The sequence below is a fragment of the Salvelinus sp. IW2-2015 genome, linkage group LG16 (assembly GCF_002910315.2).
Source record: "Salvelinus sp. IW2-2015 linkage group LG16, ASM291031v2, whole genome shotgun sequence".
Classification (NCBI taxonomy): Eukaryota; Metazoa; Chordata; class Actinopteri; order Salmoniformes; family Salmonidae; genus Salvelinus; species Salvelinus sp. IW2-2015.
In genome coordinates this window covers 16813539-16832899 of record NC_036856.1, presented here as the reverse complement: position 1 = coordinate 16832899, position 19361 = coordinate 16813539, and the positions used below count along the sequence as shown (strand labels likewise).

At 40.4% G+C, this 19361-nt stretch overlaps 1 protein-coding gene across 1 annotated transcript in view; it reads right to left on the bottom strand.

Annotated features, from left to right (window-relative positions):
• LOC139028989 (neurogenic locus notch homolog protein 2) overlaps window positions 1-16808 on the bottom strand; it is a 39761-nt gene extending 22953 nt beyond the window's left edge. Inside the window, exon 1 of the mRNA XM_070447718.1 lies at window positions 16484-16808. Within this exon, the coding sequence (XP_070303819.1) occupies window positions 16484-16556 (73 nt within the window). The 5' untranslated portion in view covers window positions 16557-16808. The remainder of the gene's footprint in view (window positions 1-16483) is intronic.
• Window positions 16809-19361: the final 2553 nt, after the last annotated feature.

The following is a 19361-nucleotide window of genomic DNA, read 5'->3' as shown; positions in this document are numbered from 1 at the left end:
TTCCACAGGCCACAATCAACAGCCTGATCACCTCAATGTGAAGGAGATGTGTTGCACTGAATGAGGCAAATGGTGGTCACCAGATACTGACTAGTTTTCTGATCCACACCCCTTCCTTTTTTTAAGGTATCTGTGACCAAAAGATGCATATCTGTATTCTCAGTCATGTGAAATCCATAGATTAGGGCCTAATGAATATATTTCAATTGACTGATTTCCTTATATGAACTGTACCTCAGGAGAATCTTTGAAATTGTTGCATGTTACGTTTATATTTTTGTTCATTGTAGTATGCCTATAACCCAATGCACTGGTTTTTAAATGGAAAATGGTTTATTTAGGTCCACATGAGCAAATTAAAAAATTGCGCTTTATCGCGATTAACTAATGCCATTAACTAGATTCATTATTTAATCATTTGACAGCCCTAGTCCTTTTACATGGAAATGACCACTACCATTTTGGGCAACTGAATGAGCATGGAACACCTGAGGCAAAAACACACACTCATCAGCTGACATATCAGACCAGATACTGCTGTACTGCATACAACTATGCTGTGATATCATGTGTGACTTTGCATTTTAACTGACCATGAAAATAATACACCTACTATTCATGCTACTTAGACACGAAGACATTACAGATCACACTGAGGTCACTCTCTGTCTGGATCCTTCACTTTTGTCCCCATGTGACTGATGATTCAAGGCTGATTCTACATGTGCATTAACCACAGATAGGCATAAAGAGGCTATTATCAATGGGATATTTGCAAGAAAATGCATATCAAAACATTTCTAAAATGATATGCTAGGCCTATTAGCCTTCTTGTGACAGAAACACACTTGGAAGCGCTACAGGCAGACATACTTTTCCTGTCCCGTCTCATTTGTGGTCATTGTGGTTAAAAAAGAGGGGCCAAAAATATGCACATGATTGAACAGTGAAATTCGTGTCTGGGGCTTCACTCTACAGACACTGGCTCATTAATAGGAAATTCTTCAGTTGATCCAAAATTCATAACTTTTTAGACACGAAGGAGAGAAATAGACAGAAAGCAGGAAGTATAATATAAAGGGGTAAAGAAACAGAAAGCAAAAAAACAAGAGAAAAACAGAACTGAGTAGGAGGACAGAAAAAAAGAGCAAAGTATAGCGACAAGAAAGAGTGCTAAAAAGAGCAACAAGAAGGAGAGAGTGAACGAGTTAGCAGCTGTGATCTTTCCCCTGACTGGTTTGACAAGCTCCACATACAGTACATGCCGTCACAATGCCAGGCCAGTGTTTCCCCTATATTAATTTAGCAGTGGTCGGTAAAACGTTTTCATCGTAAACTTAAATTACTAAAACCAGATATAAAGTATGTATGTAGAAAAGATAATGGAGTTATATATTTTTAAATAACATCTTTGAGAACTAACAATCACAAAATTAAAACTAGACCATTAGGGAGAATCTAAAATTAAAAAAATGGCATGGCATGGGTCCCCCATTGATTTTGTTATAATGCTTGAGTCACTCAGATAGCATAAGAACACTGCATAAGCCATGCCAAAATGTGTAGAATTGCAGGAAACTAGCTTTAAAACGGTTGTTTGCATAGTGCACAACCTATGCTACACTTGTGAAAAACAAGTTTTGGTTTATTTCATTACATTTATGAGTTTTGTCAATTTAGTCAGTCTTTTGTTAGGAGCGCCCCTGTCAATGTTGAGTAAGGACGCACACGCATAGAAGTAGGCACGCGCATAATTTGCCAGGTCGCAATTGTAAATGAGAACGTGTTCTCAATTTGCCTACCTGGTTAAATAAAGGTTAAAAAAAAAAAAAAAAATAGAAGTAGGCCTATAGGCTACCTGGCCTGCACACAAATGTAGGCATATAAATGTGCCCATTTGGGAAACTGATAGTATTTCTGATTGGCTTAACGCACCTCCACTAATGACCTGTGGAGCTTCTCAAAGTAATGTTTTCTTCACGTCAAACATCAAGCAAACAAAGTCTGTTTTTACACCCATTGAGAACGACAATGCTTTGTTCCTCAATGTATTTGAAAAATCTTTCTAGCTCTCTCCCTTTCGATAACCACTCAAATGTCATGCTCTGATCCAGTGGAAACGTCATAAAATAGGCCTACCTGATCAAATCAAAATGTATTTGTCACATGCTCCGAATACAAAAGGTGTAGACCTTACAGTGAAATTCTTACTTACAAGCCATTAACCAACAACGCGGTTTTAAGAAAAATAAGTGTTGGGTAAAAAAATAACAAATAATTAAAGAGTAGCAGTAAAATAACAGTAGCGAGGCTATATACAGGGGATACTGGTACAGAGTCAATGCGCAGGGGCACAAGTTAGTCAAGGTAATTGAGGTAACATGTACATGTAGGTAAAGTTAAAGTTGGATAATAACCTGGGGGGGGGGGGGCGACAACATCATTGATATCATCATTGTATATGTATACAGAGAAAAGAGTCGGCCCGAGAATTGAACCCTGTGGCACCCCCATAGAGACTGCCAGAGGTCAGGACAACAGGCCCTCCGATTTGACACACTGAACTCTATCTGAGAAGTAGTTAGTGAACCATGCGAGGCAGTCATTTGAGAAACCAAGGCTGTTGAGTCTGCCGATAAGAATGCGGTGATTGACAGAGTCGAAATCCTTGGCCAGGTTGATGAATACAGCTGCACAGTATTGTCTTTTATCGATGGCGGTTATGATATCGTTTAGGACCTTGAGCGTGGCTGAGGTGCACCCCTGACCAGCTCGGAAACCAGATTGCATAGCGGAGAAGGTGCGGTGGGATTCGAAATGGTCGGTGATCTGTTTGTTAACTTGGCTTTCGAAGACTTTAGAAAGGCAGGGTAGGATAGATATAGGTCTGTAACAGTTTGGGTCTAGAGTGTCGCCCCCTTTGAAGAGGGGTATGACCGCGGCAGCTTTCCAATCTTTAGGGATCTCAGACGATACAAAAGAGAGGTTGAATAGGCTAGTAATAGGTGTTGCAACAATTGCGGCGGATAATTTTAGAAAGAGAGGGTCCAGATTGTCTAGCCCAGCTGATTTGTAGGGGTCCAGATTTTGCAGCTCTTTCAGAACATCTGAATTTGGGTGAAGGAGAAATGGGGGAGGCTTGGGCAAGATGCTGTGGGGGTTGCAGAGTTGTTGACCGGGGTAGGGGTAGCCAGGTGGAAAGCATGGCCAGCCGTAGAAAAATTCTTAATGAAATTCTAGATTATTGTAGCTTGATCGGTGGTGACAGTGTTTCCTAGCCTCAGTGCAATGGGCAGCTGGGAGGAGGTGCTCTTATTCTCCATGGACTTTAGGAGAGGTGGTGCCGGTACTCAGCTCCGGTGAGCTCCTGCCCAAGTCAAGCACTGCTTCTTATCCCTTGCGCAAATAGCCTACAGCTGTGTCTGTCCCGAGCTCACTGGTACAGGAAACTGAGGGCCCAGAATATTTTATACAATGTTGCAAGTTCGCTAGTGCAAGCTTCAGGCCAGACCCAAGTTAATAGTTGATACAATGTTTCAAGTTCGTTGAAGACAGGCCATGTGTAGCCAATGTGATTTATAGAATTTATTTTTCTACCTGCAGGCTGCAATGTTTTTATTTGTTGGTTTTATGTAGGCTATTTTTACATAGCTGGCAATGGAAATAAAAGTTACTTTTTAGGTTTGTATCATTTAGATTTGGAACGAATTTTGATTAAACTAGAGGTCGACCGATTATGATTTTTCAACGCCGATACCGATTATTGGAGGACCAAAAAAAGCCGATACCGATTAATCTGCCTATTTTTATTTATTTATTTGTAATAATGACAATTACAACAATACTGAATGAACACTTATTTTAACTTAACTTCTTGCCGCACGGATCCCTTTAGTGGGATCATTTTCGTAACAAACCGCTGAATATTAGAGTGCAAATTTAAAATAAAATAAAAAATTCGAATTCATGAAATCACAAGAAAAATATACAATATATATGGATTACACCTATCGTGTCAGATTTTGAAAATATGCTTTACAGCGAAAGCAATCCAAGCGTTTGTGAATTTATCAATCACTAGACAAAACAGTAAGAACAGCTAGCCCCATTAGCTTGGTCACTAAAGTCAGAAAAGCAATAAAATTAATCGCTTCCTTTGATACCTTCGGTGTTTACACTCACGAGACTCCCAGTTACATAATAATGTTATTTTTGTTCGATAAGATTAGTTTATAACCAAAAAACACCATTTGGTTTGCGCGTTATGTTCAGAAAACCACAGGCTCGTTCCGGTCCTGAAAGGCAGACGAAAATTCCAAAAAGTTTCCGTAATGTTCGTAGAAACATGTCAAACGTTTTTTTATAATCAATCCTCAGGTTGTTTTTAACATACATAATCGATAATATTTCAACCGGACGGTAACCTATTCAATACTACAGAGAAAGAAAATGTCGAGCTACATCTCTCGCGCGCAGGAACTAATCAAAGGACACCTGACGCGTTTTGAAAATCTCGCTCGGGTTTCAAAAATAAAAGCTTGAAACTATGTCTAAAGCCTGGTCACAGCCTGAGGAAGCCATTGGAAAAGGAATCTGGTTGATACCCCTTTAAATGGAGGAGGGGCAGGCAACGGAACAGGGATTTTTCCAAATAAAAGGCACGTCCGGGTTGGATTTCCTCAGGTTTTCGCCTGCAAAATCAGTTCTGTTATACTCACAGACAATATTTTGACAGTTTTGGAAACTTTAGAGTGTTTTCTATCCTAATCTGTCAATTATATGCATATTCTAGCATCTGGACCTGAGAAATAGTCCGTTTACCTTGGGAACGTTATTTTTCCAAACATAAAAATTCTGCCCCCCAGCTGAAAGAAGTTAATATAATACATCAATAAAATCTATTTAGCCTCAAATAAATAATGAAACATGTTCAATTTGGTTTAAATAATGCAAAAACAAAGTGTTGGAGAAGAAAATAAAAGTGCAATATGTGCCATGAAAGAAAGCTAACGTTTAAGTTCCTTGCTCAGAACATGAAAACATGTGAAAGCTGGTGGTTCCTTTTAACATGAGTCTTCAATATTCCAAGGTAAGAAGTTTTAGGTTGTAGTTATTATAGGAATTATAGGACTATTTCTCTCTATACCATTTGTATTTCATATACCTTTGACTATTGGATGTTCTTATAGGCACTTTAGTATTGCCAGTGTAACAGTATAGCTTCCGTCCCTCTCCTTGCTCCTACCTGGGCTCGAACGAGGAACACATCGACAACAGCCACCCTCGAAGCAGCGTTACCCATGCAGAGCAAGGGGAACAACTACTCTAAGTCTCAGAGCGAGTGACGTTTGAAACGCTATTAGCGCGCACCCCGCTAACTAGCTAGCCATTTCACATCGGTTACACCAGCCTAATCTCGGGAGTTGATAAGCTTGAAGTCATAAACAGCAGAGCTGCTGGCAAAACGCACGAAAGTGCTGTTTGAATTAATGCTTACGAGCCTGCTGGTGCCTACCATCGCTCAGTCAGACTGCTCTATCAAATCATAGACTTAATTATAACATAATTATAATAACACACAGAAATACGAGCCTTAGGTCATTAATATGGTCGAATCCGGAAACTATCATCTCGAAAACAAAACATTTATTCTTTCAGAACCGTTCCGTATTTTCTCTATTTTCTCTAACGGGTGGCATCCATAAGTCTAAATATTCCTGTTACATTGCACAACCTTCAATGTTATGTCATAATTACGTAAAATTCTGGCAAATTAGTTCGCAAGGAGCCAGGCGGCCCAAAATGTTGCATATACCCTAACTCTGCGTGCAATGAACGCAAGAGAAGTGGCACAATTTCACCTGGTTAATATTGCCTGCTAACCTGGATTTATTTTAGCTAAATATGCAGGTTTAAAAATATATACTTCTGTGTATTGATTTTAAGAAAGGCATTGATGTTTATGGTTAGGTACAGTCATGCAACGATTGTGCTTTTTTTGCAAATGCGCTTTTGTTAAATCATCCCCCGTTTGGCGAAGTTGGCTGTCTTTGTTAGGAAGAAATAGTCTTCACACTGTTCGCAATGAGCCAGGCGGCCCAAACTGCTGCATATACCCTGACTCTGCTGCAAGAGAAGTGACACAAAGAAATTCATGTTAGCAGGCAATATAACTAAATATGCAGGTTTAAAAATATATACTTGTGTATTGATTTTAAGAAAGGCATTGATGTTTATGGTTAGGTACCTTTTTCACAAATGCGCACCGCATTGATTATATGCAACGCAGGACACGCTAGATAAACTAGTAATATCATCAACCATGTGTAGTTAACTAGTGATTATGATTAATTGATTGATTGTTTTTTAGAAGATAAGTTTAATGCTGCTAGCAACTTACCTTGGCTTCATACTGCATTCGCGTAACAGGCATGCTCCTCGTGGAGTGCAATGAGAGGCAGGTGGTTAGAGCGTTGGACTAGTTAACCGTAAGGTTGCAACATTGAATCCCCGAGCTGACAAGGTAAAAATCTGTCGTTCTGCCACTGAACAAGGCAGTTAAAACCTCTTGAAGCTAGGGGGCAGAATTTTTATGTTTGGAAAAATAACATTCCCAATGTAAGAGCACTCTGGGAGAGGGAGGTGAGGGTCCTCCCCACTGCAGCTTGGCCCCACTCCTCTCACACAGACACAACAAACAGTACCACCACACGACCACACACCCCGCTGATAAAGAACTTTTACCAGTCTATTGTAACTACAAACTGACATTCTTTCTTCCCCCTAATGGATGCTCTCTTATTCAGTGAAATGTGCTTTAGGGGAATTCCCTGACATTGTAGACATGATAAGAACCAGGCGGCTAAGGAAAACTGGGGTCAGTTGGACAGGAGGGGGAGAACACAAAGGGTATTAGATGACTAAAACATACCCTTCCTCCTTCCCTCACATACTACTAGAGCTATATTTGTATTCATTTTCCTCACCTCCTCCATCTAGTTTCCTCAACATTGCTACTGAATGAGGGATGGCTAAAGTGAGCGCAGGAACCGAGATGAAAAAAAAGAGATGGTGTGACGGGAAAGGAGAAGAAAGGAAGAACAGATGAGATTTACAGTGTCTGGGTGGGAGCAACCTGTGATCCTCGCTGATGTGAGTGTGAAGCTGTGAGGAGCTAATGTGAAGCAGAGGCTGAGCGGCGACTGTGGCAGGCGTCTATACAGCCCAGTCCCGACTGCCTCTCTCTCCAGGAGCTGATTGCCACCAAAAACATTATTAATTCACTTATTCAGTCTCTCTCTCACATCTCTCCCAGAGATGATCTATTGCCTCAGCAAACTGACTGTGCTCTGACAGGCCGCCCCCCTCTTGCTTCATGAATTATGTAATTACTTGTTAAAGAAACAGCGCACATTTTTACAAGAGAAACTACTTCTATACAAACGTTGTTGATCAGTAGACCCATGAAATCAGCCAAAACCAGATCAATAACTCAATGCATGCACACACACTCCTATTGATATGCATTTTTTTATACAAAAATGTAACCCATATTTAACTAGGCAAGTCAGTTAAGAACAAATTCTTATTCACAATGACAGTCTACCGGGGAACAATGGGTTAACTGCCGTGTTCAGGTTTTTACCTTGTCAGCTCAGGGAATCGATCCAGCAACCTTTCAGTTACTGGCCCAACACTAACCACTAGGCTACCTGTACTGTGAATAGGTCTAGGCTACATCTTGATTTAACATTCAAAGAAAAGTTATATTGGTAGAAACAAAGTCAAATTGATTGTATGATTGTATAATTGATTCATTAACGCATACATGGCAGTCTCTGAAAAAAGTTGACATATTTAAAAAAAAAATGCAATTCAAAAGATGCCCAAATGATTGAACAGAGCAGTAGCTGAGTTTATCTGTCTGGATCAAGTCCCATTCTGTGACTTTGGCTAATATGCCTTCTTTTCTTGCTGTGGTATAGTGTTTTGGTATCGTTTCGGTATCGCGTATCGTGATGGTATAGAGTATTGTGATACTAAACCTGGTATTAGTATCAAAGTCAAAATTCTGGTATTGTGACAACACACACACAGAGAGCCAGTAATGACTCCTCCACCACACGTGTAGTGATGCGAGCAGGTGCATGTGTGACTGCGGTCAGAGACTGTGTGGGCTGGACAATGAAATGACCACATGAGTAGAAATGGAAGTGAATATCTATCACTCCCACTTCCTCACGCTCCCTCTTCCTCACGCTCCCTCTTCCTCACGCTCCCTCTTCCTTTCTCTCTCTGTGCGTGTGTGCATGCGCCTGCATTGGTCTGTGCACTGTAAGACATTTGACAACCAGAGATCTCTGTCCATTTCAGAAGTTCAATATTAACCAAAGTTCCATGTCTATTTCAGAAGCTCCAATGAGGATATATCACAACACGGTCATTAATGAAAATATTTTGGAAGAAATGGGAATTGAAAAAAGGGCACAGATCAAAGACAAACAAACAGTATGTCTAGTCAGGGCCAGGGGCCTTGGCATGTTGCTGTGCAGCTGGCTGGCACACGTTGATTCCTCCCTCAATGCTCACCACTGCTTTGTTACTGAAACCACTACAAACCCTGGGGAGGGGAGGCTCTGTTAGTTGGGTCCCATTGCGGAGAGGGAATGAGTGACGAAGGGGATTTGAACTAATGGCTGAGGAGTGAGATGGGGAAGTAATTATGAAACACTGACAAAGGGTGCACACACATGGGCGTCCCCGAGCACTGGCCCCAGTCCAATATTGGAGAGGACAGGAAGTTGTTCGCACCGACTGAGGAAGTAACCCAGTTTCCTGGAATTGCTTTAACCCAGTGTTTCCTAACACCAGTCCTCGAGTACCCCCAACAGTACACATTTTTGTTGTAGCCCCGGATAAGCACCCCTGATTCAACTTGTCAACTAATCATCAAGCCCTCAATGGGTTGAATCAGATGAGTTTGTCAGGGACTACAACAAAAATGTGTGCTATTGGGGGTACTCAAGGACTGGAGTTGGGAAACACTGCTATAGACCATATCCAGCGGCCAAACAGTTGCCATGGGAGCCTGCAATAAAATACCCTGGCTCAGCATGCAGAGAAACTAAGCTAAACAACTTTGTCAGAGGGTTACTTACATCTGTGGCCCGCACAAACAGCAGCATCAACATCAAGCTAGGTTTGTACTAGGACTAGGTCACATACAGCGAGGGAGGCGACTTTTWAAAAATGCAGAGTGCCAAGAGCAACAATTAAGTCCCAATGATAATCTTGCTGTTTCAAGTAGTTAGCACCCCTGATCTAAAGCTGTGTACACAGAGGAGGGCTATGCTCTGCTGGTGGAGTGGCCTTCACACTGCGGGCAGGGGTGTAGTGTATAGTCTGTAGAGCCCTGGACATGGGCACTAGCTCTCTGCCCTGGTGGCTCCAGGATTACTGGGTTCTGCTAGGGCAGGAATGCAGGACATCTTAATTCCCTGTTAATTTGCTAACCTGCTCAACAATGCAGACAACACTCTGTAATCCTCCCACCCTTCACAGCAGCACCCCCTTCTCTTACTCCATTCTGCTCTCTCACCTCCTCTGCTATTTCACTCATCCAACACTGATACCACTTCAGGCTCAGTTTGGCAGCCTGTGCTTTTGATGTATGCATTAACCAGACCAAGACCCCCTTGCATCAGATCGCACCCCCTCTACTTGACTAAAAACACATCTGGAGCACCATAGCTTCTTGCCCGTTGACCTCGTCACACAGCTCTGTTCTTTTCTGCTGTAATGCCACTTTATTATTTTTTACTACTACCCCAACCAAAAGAACAGAGCAAAAACACATGTGGTGTTATATTCTAATATGAGCATTATAGCTTAGGAAGGAGAAAGGGTTGAGAGGAAGGAGCAACAAACAGAACAATATCAAAAATTGTCTGTAGAGGCAGACTCAGAGCTGGGACGGATTGATGCGCCGACCATGGTGCCCACCACTGGCAGTGGAAAGAGCAGGCGCTCAGCCACCAGCTGCGCTCAGTAATGCAGAACTGTGGGCAGGTCAATAAACAGATGCTTGTGTTCCATGCGGAGGGTGCAGCATGTCACAGATAAATTACATTTCACACCACGCTCCAGCATGGGTCGGACTGCAGAACAAGCAATGCAGTTACAGGCACAATCACTGGGCTTTTTCAGTGCACACACATGCCGTCTGGACTGAGTAAATACATGCAGCCATCACTAAGAGCAAGCACTAGGTCGTGTGCCACAAAAATAGGCAGAGGCTTCCTCCTCAAGGGATGATACTTAATACAGCACAACAGAAGACATCTYCTTGACACAATAGGGAGGTTACAGCCGAGTGCTGCACTGTGAGAGTGAGTGAAGAGAGGGGGGAAGAGAGAAAGCATGAGGGACAGAGAGAAAGAAAGAGGGAGGAATGTGAAACACCAACAGCAACATTCCACCCGCTTCTTCTCCTACATGCAGCAGTTTTGCATTGTCTTGTGTTCTTTTGTGTGACTCCTCTGTTGTAAACTGTGAGAGTCCATGTAAAATGGATAAATTACAGTCACGTGTAATCACTTTTATGTTAGTGTCCCTTACCTGGCTGGAATTCATGTGTTTTTCTATTGACCGCCATTTCTGTGCTATGCCTGTGTCTGCACCAGTACTGTTGAATGTGGTTAATATCACAAAGAAGTAATAGTACAGTGCAGATAGTAATAGTAAGGGGCATATAGAAATGTACTGGTGGGGGGCTGGTCCAACTCAAGGTGTCAAAAGAAATGCACCCCCCTCCCCAACAATACAAATATTTTCACATGACCCTCCCCTTGTACTGTAAAATAAACAGATCACCCTCCCCCTCATGGTTTGCATTATCAACACCACAATAAATATACTATGTAAATCTTGACAAACAGAAAATACATCCCTCCCTACCTTGTAGGCTTACCCAGTATCGAAGGCTTGACTTGACAATCTCTGAATGTCTTTTGAACTTTTGGTGTTTTGTAACAGACATCTCTTTTCATTCATCAATTGGGCTGCTGCACAGTTTGGATTGATTGATTTTATTTGTGAGTAAAGAAAATACATATATATATACACACAAAGATTTTTAAAAGTGACCAGGATTGTACAATAAAGTCAGGGACCTATTTCCATTGTGGTCCCTATTTTTTACATGAAAACAATTACATAGATACAGACACATTATATAGATACAGACACATTACATAGATACAGACACATTACATAGATACAGACACATTACATTAGATACAGACACTAAAAAATTCTCGCTCTCCAGATGAGTACGAGGGGGGAGTTTAAGTACAATTCTTACAAGCTTGTTTGGCTGGTAGCTTATTCTTTAGATGTTTGGGGCTGGACTAGCTCACTTGCCAGTCTTTAGAGTGTCTATAGCTAGGTTCCATCCAAATGGTGAGAGATTTTCATTTGACTATTCAAAAATCTTCATAAAAACAATACCATTTCAGAGTTACTTTTTGGAACATTTTGCGTCAGACAACATGACAGGGAAGATTTTAATTTACAGGACATTTGAGAAATTTGCCAGACATCCATATGCATTCAGATCTGACCTGGGGCAGACAGCTCCATCAATAAACGAGGGATGTTGGCAATATGAGCCACAAGAACACGTATGTGTTCTTAAAACAGCTATAACAAATGACAAAAACACTATTCCTTGTGTTTTCGATGTGTAGCATATGCAAAACTTTATAGCCTATTTCTACTTGTTTTTTTAAGACTACTTTCCTAAAATAATAATTGCCCAACACACAGTTCAGCTGTCAGGGATGCAAGGACTAAATGTATCAGGGCATTGTATGCATAGGCCTATAGGCTTAGGTGTACACTGTATGAGATATACAGTACCAGTAAAAGGTTTGGACACACCCACTCATTCAAGGGTTTTTCTTTATTTTTACTATTTTCTACATTGTAGAATAATAGTGAAGACATCACAACTATGAAATAACACATATGGAATCATGTAGTAACCCAAAAAGTATTAAAGAAATCAAAATATATTATTTATTTGAGATTCTTCAAAGTAGCCAACCTTTGCCTCTTGGCATTCTTGGCATTCTCTCAACCAGCTTCATGCGGTAGTCAACTGGAATGCATTTCAATTAACAAGTGTGCCTTGTTAAAAGTTAATTTGTGGAATTTCTTTCCTTCTTAATGCGTTTGAGCAGGCCTTCATGGTCGAATTGCTGCAAAGAAACCACTACTAAAGGTCACCAATAATAAGAAGAGACTTGCTTGGGCCAAGAAACACGAGCAATGTACATTAGACAGGTGGGACTATCATTTGTTTTTCAACAGGACAATGACCCAACACACCTCTAGGCTGTGTAAGGGCTATTCGACAAGGAAGGCAAGTGATGGAGTGCTGCATCAGATGACCTGGCCTCCACAATCACCCGACCTCAATCCAATTGAGATGGTTTGGTATGAGTTGGACCGCAGATTGAAGGAAAAGCAGCCAACAAGTGCTCAGCATATGTGGGAACATACGGCTGGTTGAGGCAATACCAAGAGTGTGCAAAGCTATCATCAAGGCAAAGGGTGGGTACTTTGATAAATCTAAAATGTAAAATATATTTTGACTTGTTTTACACTTTTTTGGTTACTACATGATAGCACATGCGGGAACTCCTCCAAGACTGTTGGAAAAGCATTCCAGGTGACTACCTCATGAAGCTGGTTGAGAGAATGCCAAGAGTGTGCAAAGCTGACATCAAGGCAAAGGGTGCCTGCTTTGAAGAATCTCAAATATAAAATATATTTTGATTTGTTAAACACTTTTTTGGTTACTACATGATTCCATATGTGTATTTCATATTTTTGACGTCTTCACTATTATTCTACAATGTACAAAATAGTAAAAATAAAGAAAAACACTGAAATTAGTAGGTGTGTCCAAACCTTTTGACTAGTACTGTATATACAGTTGACACCTACACCACCCGATGTCACAGGAAGGCCATAAAGATCACCAAGGACAACAACCACCCAAGCCACTGCCTGTTCACCCCGCTATCATCCAGAAGGCGAGGTCAGTACAGGTGCATCAAAGCAGGGACCGAGAGACTGAAAAACAGTTTCTATCTCAAGGCCATCAGACTGTTAAACAGCCACCACTAACATTTAGCGGCCGCTGCCAACATACTGACTCAACTACAGCCACTTTAATAATAGGAATTGATGGAAATTATGTAATACATGTATCACTAGCCACTTTAAACTATGCCACTTTATGTTTACATACCCTACATTACTCATCTCATATGTATATGTATATACTGTACTCTATATCATCTACTGCATCTTGCCATCTTTATGTAATACATGTATCACTAGCCACTTTAAACTATGCCACTTTGTTTACATACCCTACATTACTCATCTCATATGTATATACTGTACTCTATACATCTACTGCATCTTGCCTATGCCGTTCTGTACCATCACTCATTCATATATCTTTATGTACATATTCTTTATCGCTTTACACTTGTGTGTATAAGGTAGTAGTTGTGGAATTGTTAGGTTAGATTACTTGTTGGTTATTACTGCATTGTCGGAACTAGAAGCACAAGCATTTCGCTACACTCGCATTAACATCTGCTAACCATGTGTATGTGACAAATAAAATTTGATTTGATTTGAGGTCGGAAGTTTACATACACTTAGGTTGGAGTCATTAAAACTTGTTTTTCAACCACTCCACAAATTTCTTGTTAACAAACTACAGTTTTGGCAAGTCGGTTAGGACATCTACTTTTTGCATGACACAACCAATTTTTCCAAAAATTGTTTACTGACAGATTATTTCTTTTATAATTCACTGTATCACAATTTCAGTGGGTCAGAAGCTTACATACACCAAGTTGACTGTGCCTTTAAACAGCTTGGAAAATTCCAGAAAATTATGTCATGGCTTTAGAAGCTTCTGATAGGCTAATCAACATAATTTGAGTCAATTGGAGGTGTATCTGTGGATGTGTTTCAAGGCCTACATTCAAACTCAGTGCCTCTTTGCGTGACATCATGGGAAAATCAAAAGAAATCAGCCAAGACATCATAAAACAATTGTAGACCTCCACAAGTCTGGTTCATCGTTGGGAGCAATTTCCAAACGCCTGAAGGTACCACGTTCATCTGTACAAACAATAGTACGCAAGTATAAACACTATGGGACCACGCAGTCGTCACACCGCTCAGGAAGGAGACGCATTTTGTCTCCTAGAGATGAACGTACTTTGGTGCGAAAAGTGCAAATCAATCCCAGAACAACAGCAAAGGACCTTGTGAAAACGCTGGAGGAAACAGGTACAAAAGTATCTATATCCACAGTAAAACGAGTCCTATATCGACATAACCTGAAATGCCACTCAGCAAGGAAGCCACTGCTCCAAAACCGCCATAAAAAAGACAGACTACGGTTTGCAACTGCACAAGAGTGCACTAAGATCATCGTACTTTTGGAGAAATGTCCTCTGGTCTGATGAAACAAAAATGGAACTGTTTGGCCATAATGACCATCGTTATGTTTGGAGGAAAAAGGGGGAGGCTTGCAAGCCMAAGAACACAATCCCAACCATGAAGCACGGGGGTGGCAGCATTATGTTGTGGGGGTGCTTTGCTGCAGACGGGACTGGTGCACTTCACAAAATAGATGGCCTCATGAGGGAGGAAAATGATGTAATATATTATGTAATATATTGAAGCAGCATCTCAAGACATCTGTCAGGAAGTTAAAGCTTGGTCACAAATGGGTCTTCCAAATGGATAATGACACGAAACATACTTCCAAAGTTGTGGGAAAATGGCTTAAGGACAACAAAGTCAAGGTATTGGAGTGGCCATCACAAAGCCCTGACCTCAATCCCATAGAAAATTTGTGGGCAGAACTGAGAAAGCGTGTGCGAGCAAGGAGGCCTACACACCTCACTCAGTTGCAACAGCTCCTCAGGACGAATGGGCCAGAATTCACTCAACTTATTGTGGGAAGCTTGTGGAAGGCAACCCAAAATATTTGACCCAAGTTAAACAATTTAAAGGCAATGCTACCAAATACTAATTGAGTGTATGTAAACTTCTGACCCACTGGGAATGTGATGAAAGAAATAAAAGCTGAAATAAATCTCTCTCTCTACTATTATTCTGACATTTCACATTCTTAAAATAAAGTGGTGATCCTAACTGACCCAAAACAGCGAATTTTTACTAGGATTAAATGTCAGGAATTGTGAAAAACTGAGTTTAAATGTATTTGGCTAAGGTGTATGTAAACTTCCGACTTCAACTGTACAAAGGAAGAGAAGCATAAGCCTAACCCCAGAGATAGTAATAGCAACACAATACCAAACATTCACAAATGTTTCTCAACTTTATTAGGGTAATATCAAAAATAACTCAAGCCATTGTTTATAGGGAAAATACGAGCAGAAGAGCAAATGTAAACCAACGGGGAAAAAAGCACTACCCTCCCCAAAGCAAAAAAAAGTTTGACAACTCTCCCCTATTTTGGACCACCCCCCCCAGTATATTTCAATCTGTCCCTTACAATAACAATTTCTGTATGTATATCATTGGTATTAGCCTAATAATTCATAGTGTGATGATTTGAATGAGCGTATTAACAATAGTACTGTTATCACGATGATTGTCGTCAATATGTGACAATATGCGTGTTGTCAGAAAAAAATATTGTTTGAGCCAATCAGCAATAAGTATTAAACAAATACGGCCAAAACATAATATATATATTTTTTAAATACCATATGGACATCTCAAATCTACACTCCATCAAACTAAATTAAATGAAAAAGAAGAGATTTATTCGTACATTTTAATTCCGACTTTCACAGCTAACACAACACAACCATTTTGAATTCCTTTCACTTGTAGCCCTAGCTATAATGGACGAGCGCAATAGTTAGCTAACATCTGGGCAGTGGTGCGAGCTCTCGAGAATAAAGTCAATATAGCTAAATTTCGGCAACTAAATATAATGTATAATTAAACACCATCTATCAATCTTACGTGATAGTGTGTGTACTATATCACATATTTAAAATAACAATAGACCTATGCAATGTACCCTGAATAATAAACTGCTAAAGAAAACAGTAGCTGTCCTGTAACTTTTTCCCATTCTTCACCTTTTCTCGAGCTGCTAAGGCCATGTAACGACTACAACGTTCTTTCTGGCTATTTACTAAACTGACGTAGAAGCACGTGACAAAGTTTCAAAGTATCGAAATGTGTTACTTTGTATCAAACGTAGCCCAATCACCTAGCGAATCAATAAGTCAAAATCACATCTGCGTTGTTATGCAGACATGTGTGCAGAGATGCTAAGCAACTAGCGAGAGAATACGATTTAGGTCAAAAAAAGGTATTACAAAAAAACATCGCAGTATCTTACCCAAAGAAAGCCGAATGCAGCAGACGACGAAGACTAATACTTTGTCCGAAGCAAAACCGGGTAATTGGCCCATGTTTTCTGTAAAATCCACATAGAGTCGCCAGCGCGAGGCTGAGCTCCGTCTCTGGTTAGGTGAAATTAACTCAAAAGTCTGTCGCCAAGAACAATACTGTTACTGAGTAAAAAATAATAAAACACCCGTTCCCCTTATTTCTTACGCGTCTGTTCTAACTTTAAAATATTCGTTTTTGTTTATATTTTACTATAAAAGACAACGTCACCCTGTTCAAAGTTTCTTCACTACTATCCCCTCACCCCGTCACTACTGAAGTCACTCAAAAGAAAATATATTCATCCGCAGAAGTTACAGAGGAGGATCTATCTGAGGAGTTGGCCTATCTGTTTGAGTGTCGTCACATTTTAATATACACTTGACACTCACCCAACCAACATTGCATTACAATCGGATTACTGAGATATTTGAGTGGTTTTAATTGTAGAACTGTTTTAAAAACCCACCTTTCGAATTTAACTTTTTTTTTTCTGTCGCCGCGGCGGAGGAATTTTTACTCCTTTTCAACTTCTCAAAGCTTCGTACGATTCTAAACTAACCCGTTGATTTATTTATTTGTATTTTTCTCCGCAAAGATGTTGACGATTTTCCGTTCTGCCTTTTAACTTCCACTTCCACATTGTGCTACTATAGGTTGCCCTCATCGGCAGGTTTACTGGTATTTGTGAAAGAATATTCCCTTCAATATGTATACCATAGTATTTACTGTCAATGTTGTTTTGATGAACAAAATGACTTTAAATAGACTAGTAAAAAAGCAATGTAAATAAAAATGAGTCACAGAGCAATCTGGTAGTCTACAGTAAAATAGTGGATGATATGCCATACATTAGAATTATTGTAGGTCTTGACATAGTTCAATATTAGAAACAGGTTAGTGATCTTATCAAAATCCTATTTCCATCATGCAGTTTGAGCAAAAGAGCATCACTTTATTGGTATCATTCAACCTCCAATATAACAACAAACTGAATTATCTATTACTGTATCCACAGATAATTACAACAATTATTGCAGGTTGACGTGGTCATATCATTCTGATCCAGGTGTAAATAACTGGCTCATGACCTAAACAAAGAGCTCATTACAGTGATGTGTTTGTCTTCACACTCTGTTAGAGAAACATTGCAGGACCCCTGCTGTTGGGACTTCCCGCTGTACCTATTCACCGCTCATGAAAGAGCTGGGTCCAGGGGGAGCAAATTGATCTCCTCAGGGATTCCACCTAACTCTATTGTAGCGGTAATCAATGTCAAGACAAGCCTTATGGCAGCAGGGTCAATGCAATGTAAAGCAACAAAAAAAAGACATTTGCTCGCTTTCTATTCCTTTACAGAGCCATCACTTTCTCTTTCTCTCAGTTCTCCCATCTGCCTTCAATAAACACGTTGTCTTTTCTTTTAACAGACAGGACACAAATTCACTGCTGTAGAAACATTTCATGCAACAAATATCAAAATAGTTTTTTGATACATCATGAGTTGGATCGTAAAATTACACTTTATCCCAAGACCATAAGTTACTTGAAAATGAGACATACAATACCAGTAAAAAAAAAAGTGTTAAACAAATCAAAATATATTTTACATTTGAGATTCTTCAAAGTAGCCGCCCTTTGCCTTGATGACAGCTTTGCACACTCTTGGCATTCTCTCAACCAGCTTCATCTGGTTGCTGTACTTCAGTTTGTTCATCCTTCTCTTGATGCATTGGTGTCTGGCTAGAACATGTTCATTAAGGACTGTTTTTATAAACAACTCAAATATGTTTAATAACCAAGGACATACACCTGGAAACTACCCCACTAATTTCAGAGTCTTTGATTGAACAGTGCAGTGTCACAAATTCTGTATTTGAGTCTGTAGCATCCATTTCCTGATTTGATCTGTTCAATTGAGGAAGATGTAGGCCAACATATATTGAATTGTTCTGTATAGTTCTGTGTGTGTATAGTTCTAGAGATTCAATGTGTGTGTTTGTCAATATTGGAGTAGTGTGGTTCACACCACTGTAGTGATTATCAGGAAGACTCCAGCTGCCAGGCAAAAGATTTATAGCGGTGGACATTGGTGTCAGGGGGCAGATAAAGGGCTGAAGAGTGATTGCCCGTGGATTGGTACCTCCCCACCCCGATTTCATAGCCGTGGGAAACCAAATCACTGGTTGTCATTCTAGAAGGAAGTAACCTTCTGTAGGGGCATAGTTGGCAAGTGAGAGGAATATATAGTTATACCAGAGGAGGCTGGAATGGAATAAATGGAACGGTATTAAACATATGGAAACCACGTTTGACTCTGTTCCATGAATTCCATTCTGGCCATTACAATGAGCCCAACCTCTTATAGCTCCTACCACAAGCCTCCTCTGAGGTAGACAAATAGACAATGATGGTTGGTGGAGTTGTTTACATGTAATTCACGACACTCATCTATGAAACATGGCCCCTAGTAGGCTCCTGGACTAATCCACAGAAAATATCTGAACACAGACCAAAAGATTGAAATAATTATAGAGTTGGTGATAGTTTTTATTTATTTATTTTATTCATTTAACTAGGCAAGTCAGTTAAGAACAAATTATTATTTACAATGACGGCCTACCTCGGCCAAACCCTAACCCGGACGACGCTGGGGAAATTGTGCGCAGCCCTATGGGACTCCCAATCACGTCCGGTTTTGATACAGCCTGGAATCGAACCAGGGTCTGTAGTGACGCCTCTAGCACTGAGATGCAGTGCCTTAGAACCCCCCCCCCCCCCCCGGTGACAGGAAGCAACGGGTATATTTAGGGCCGATTACCTCCCCC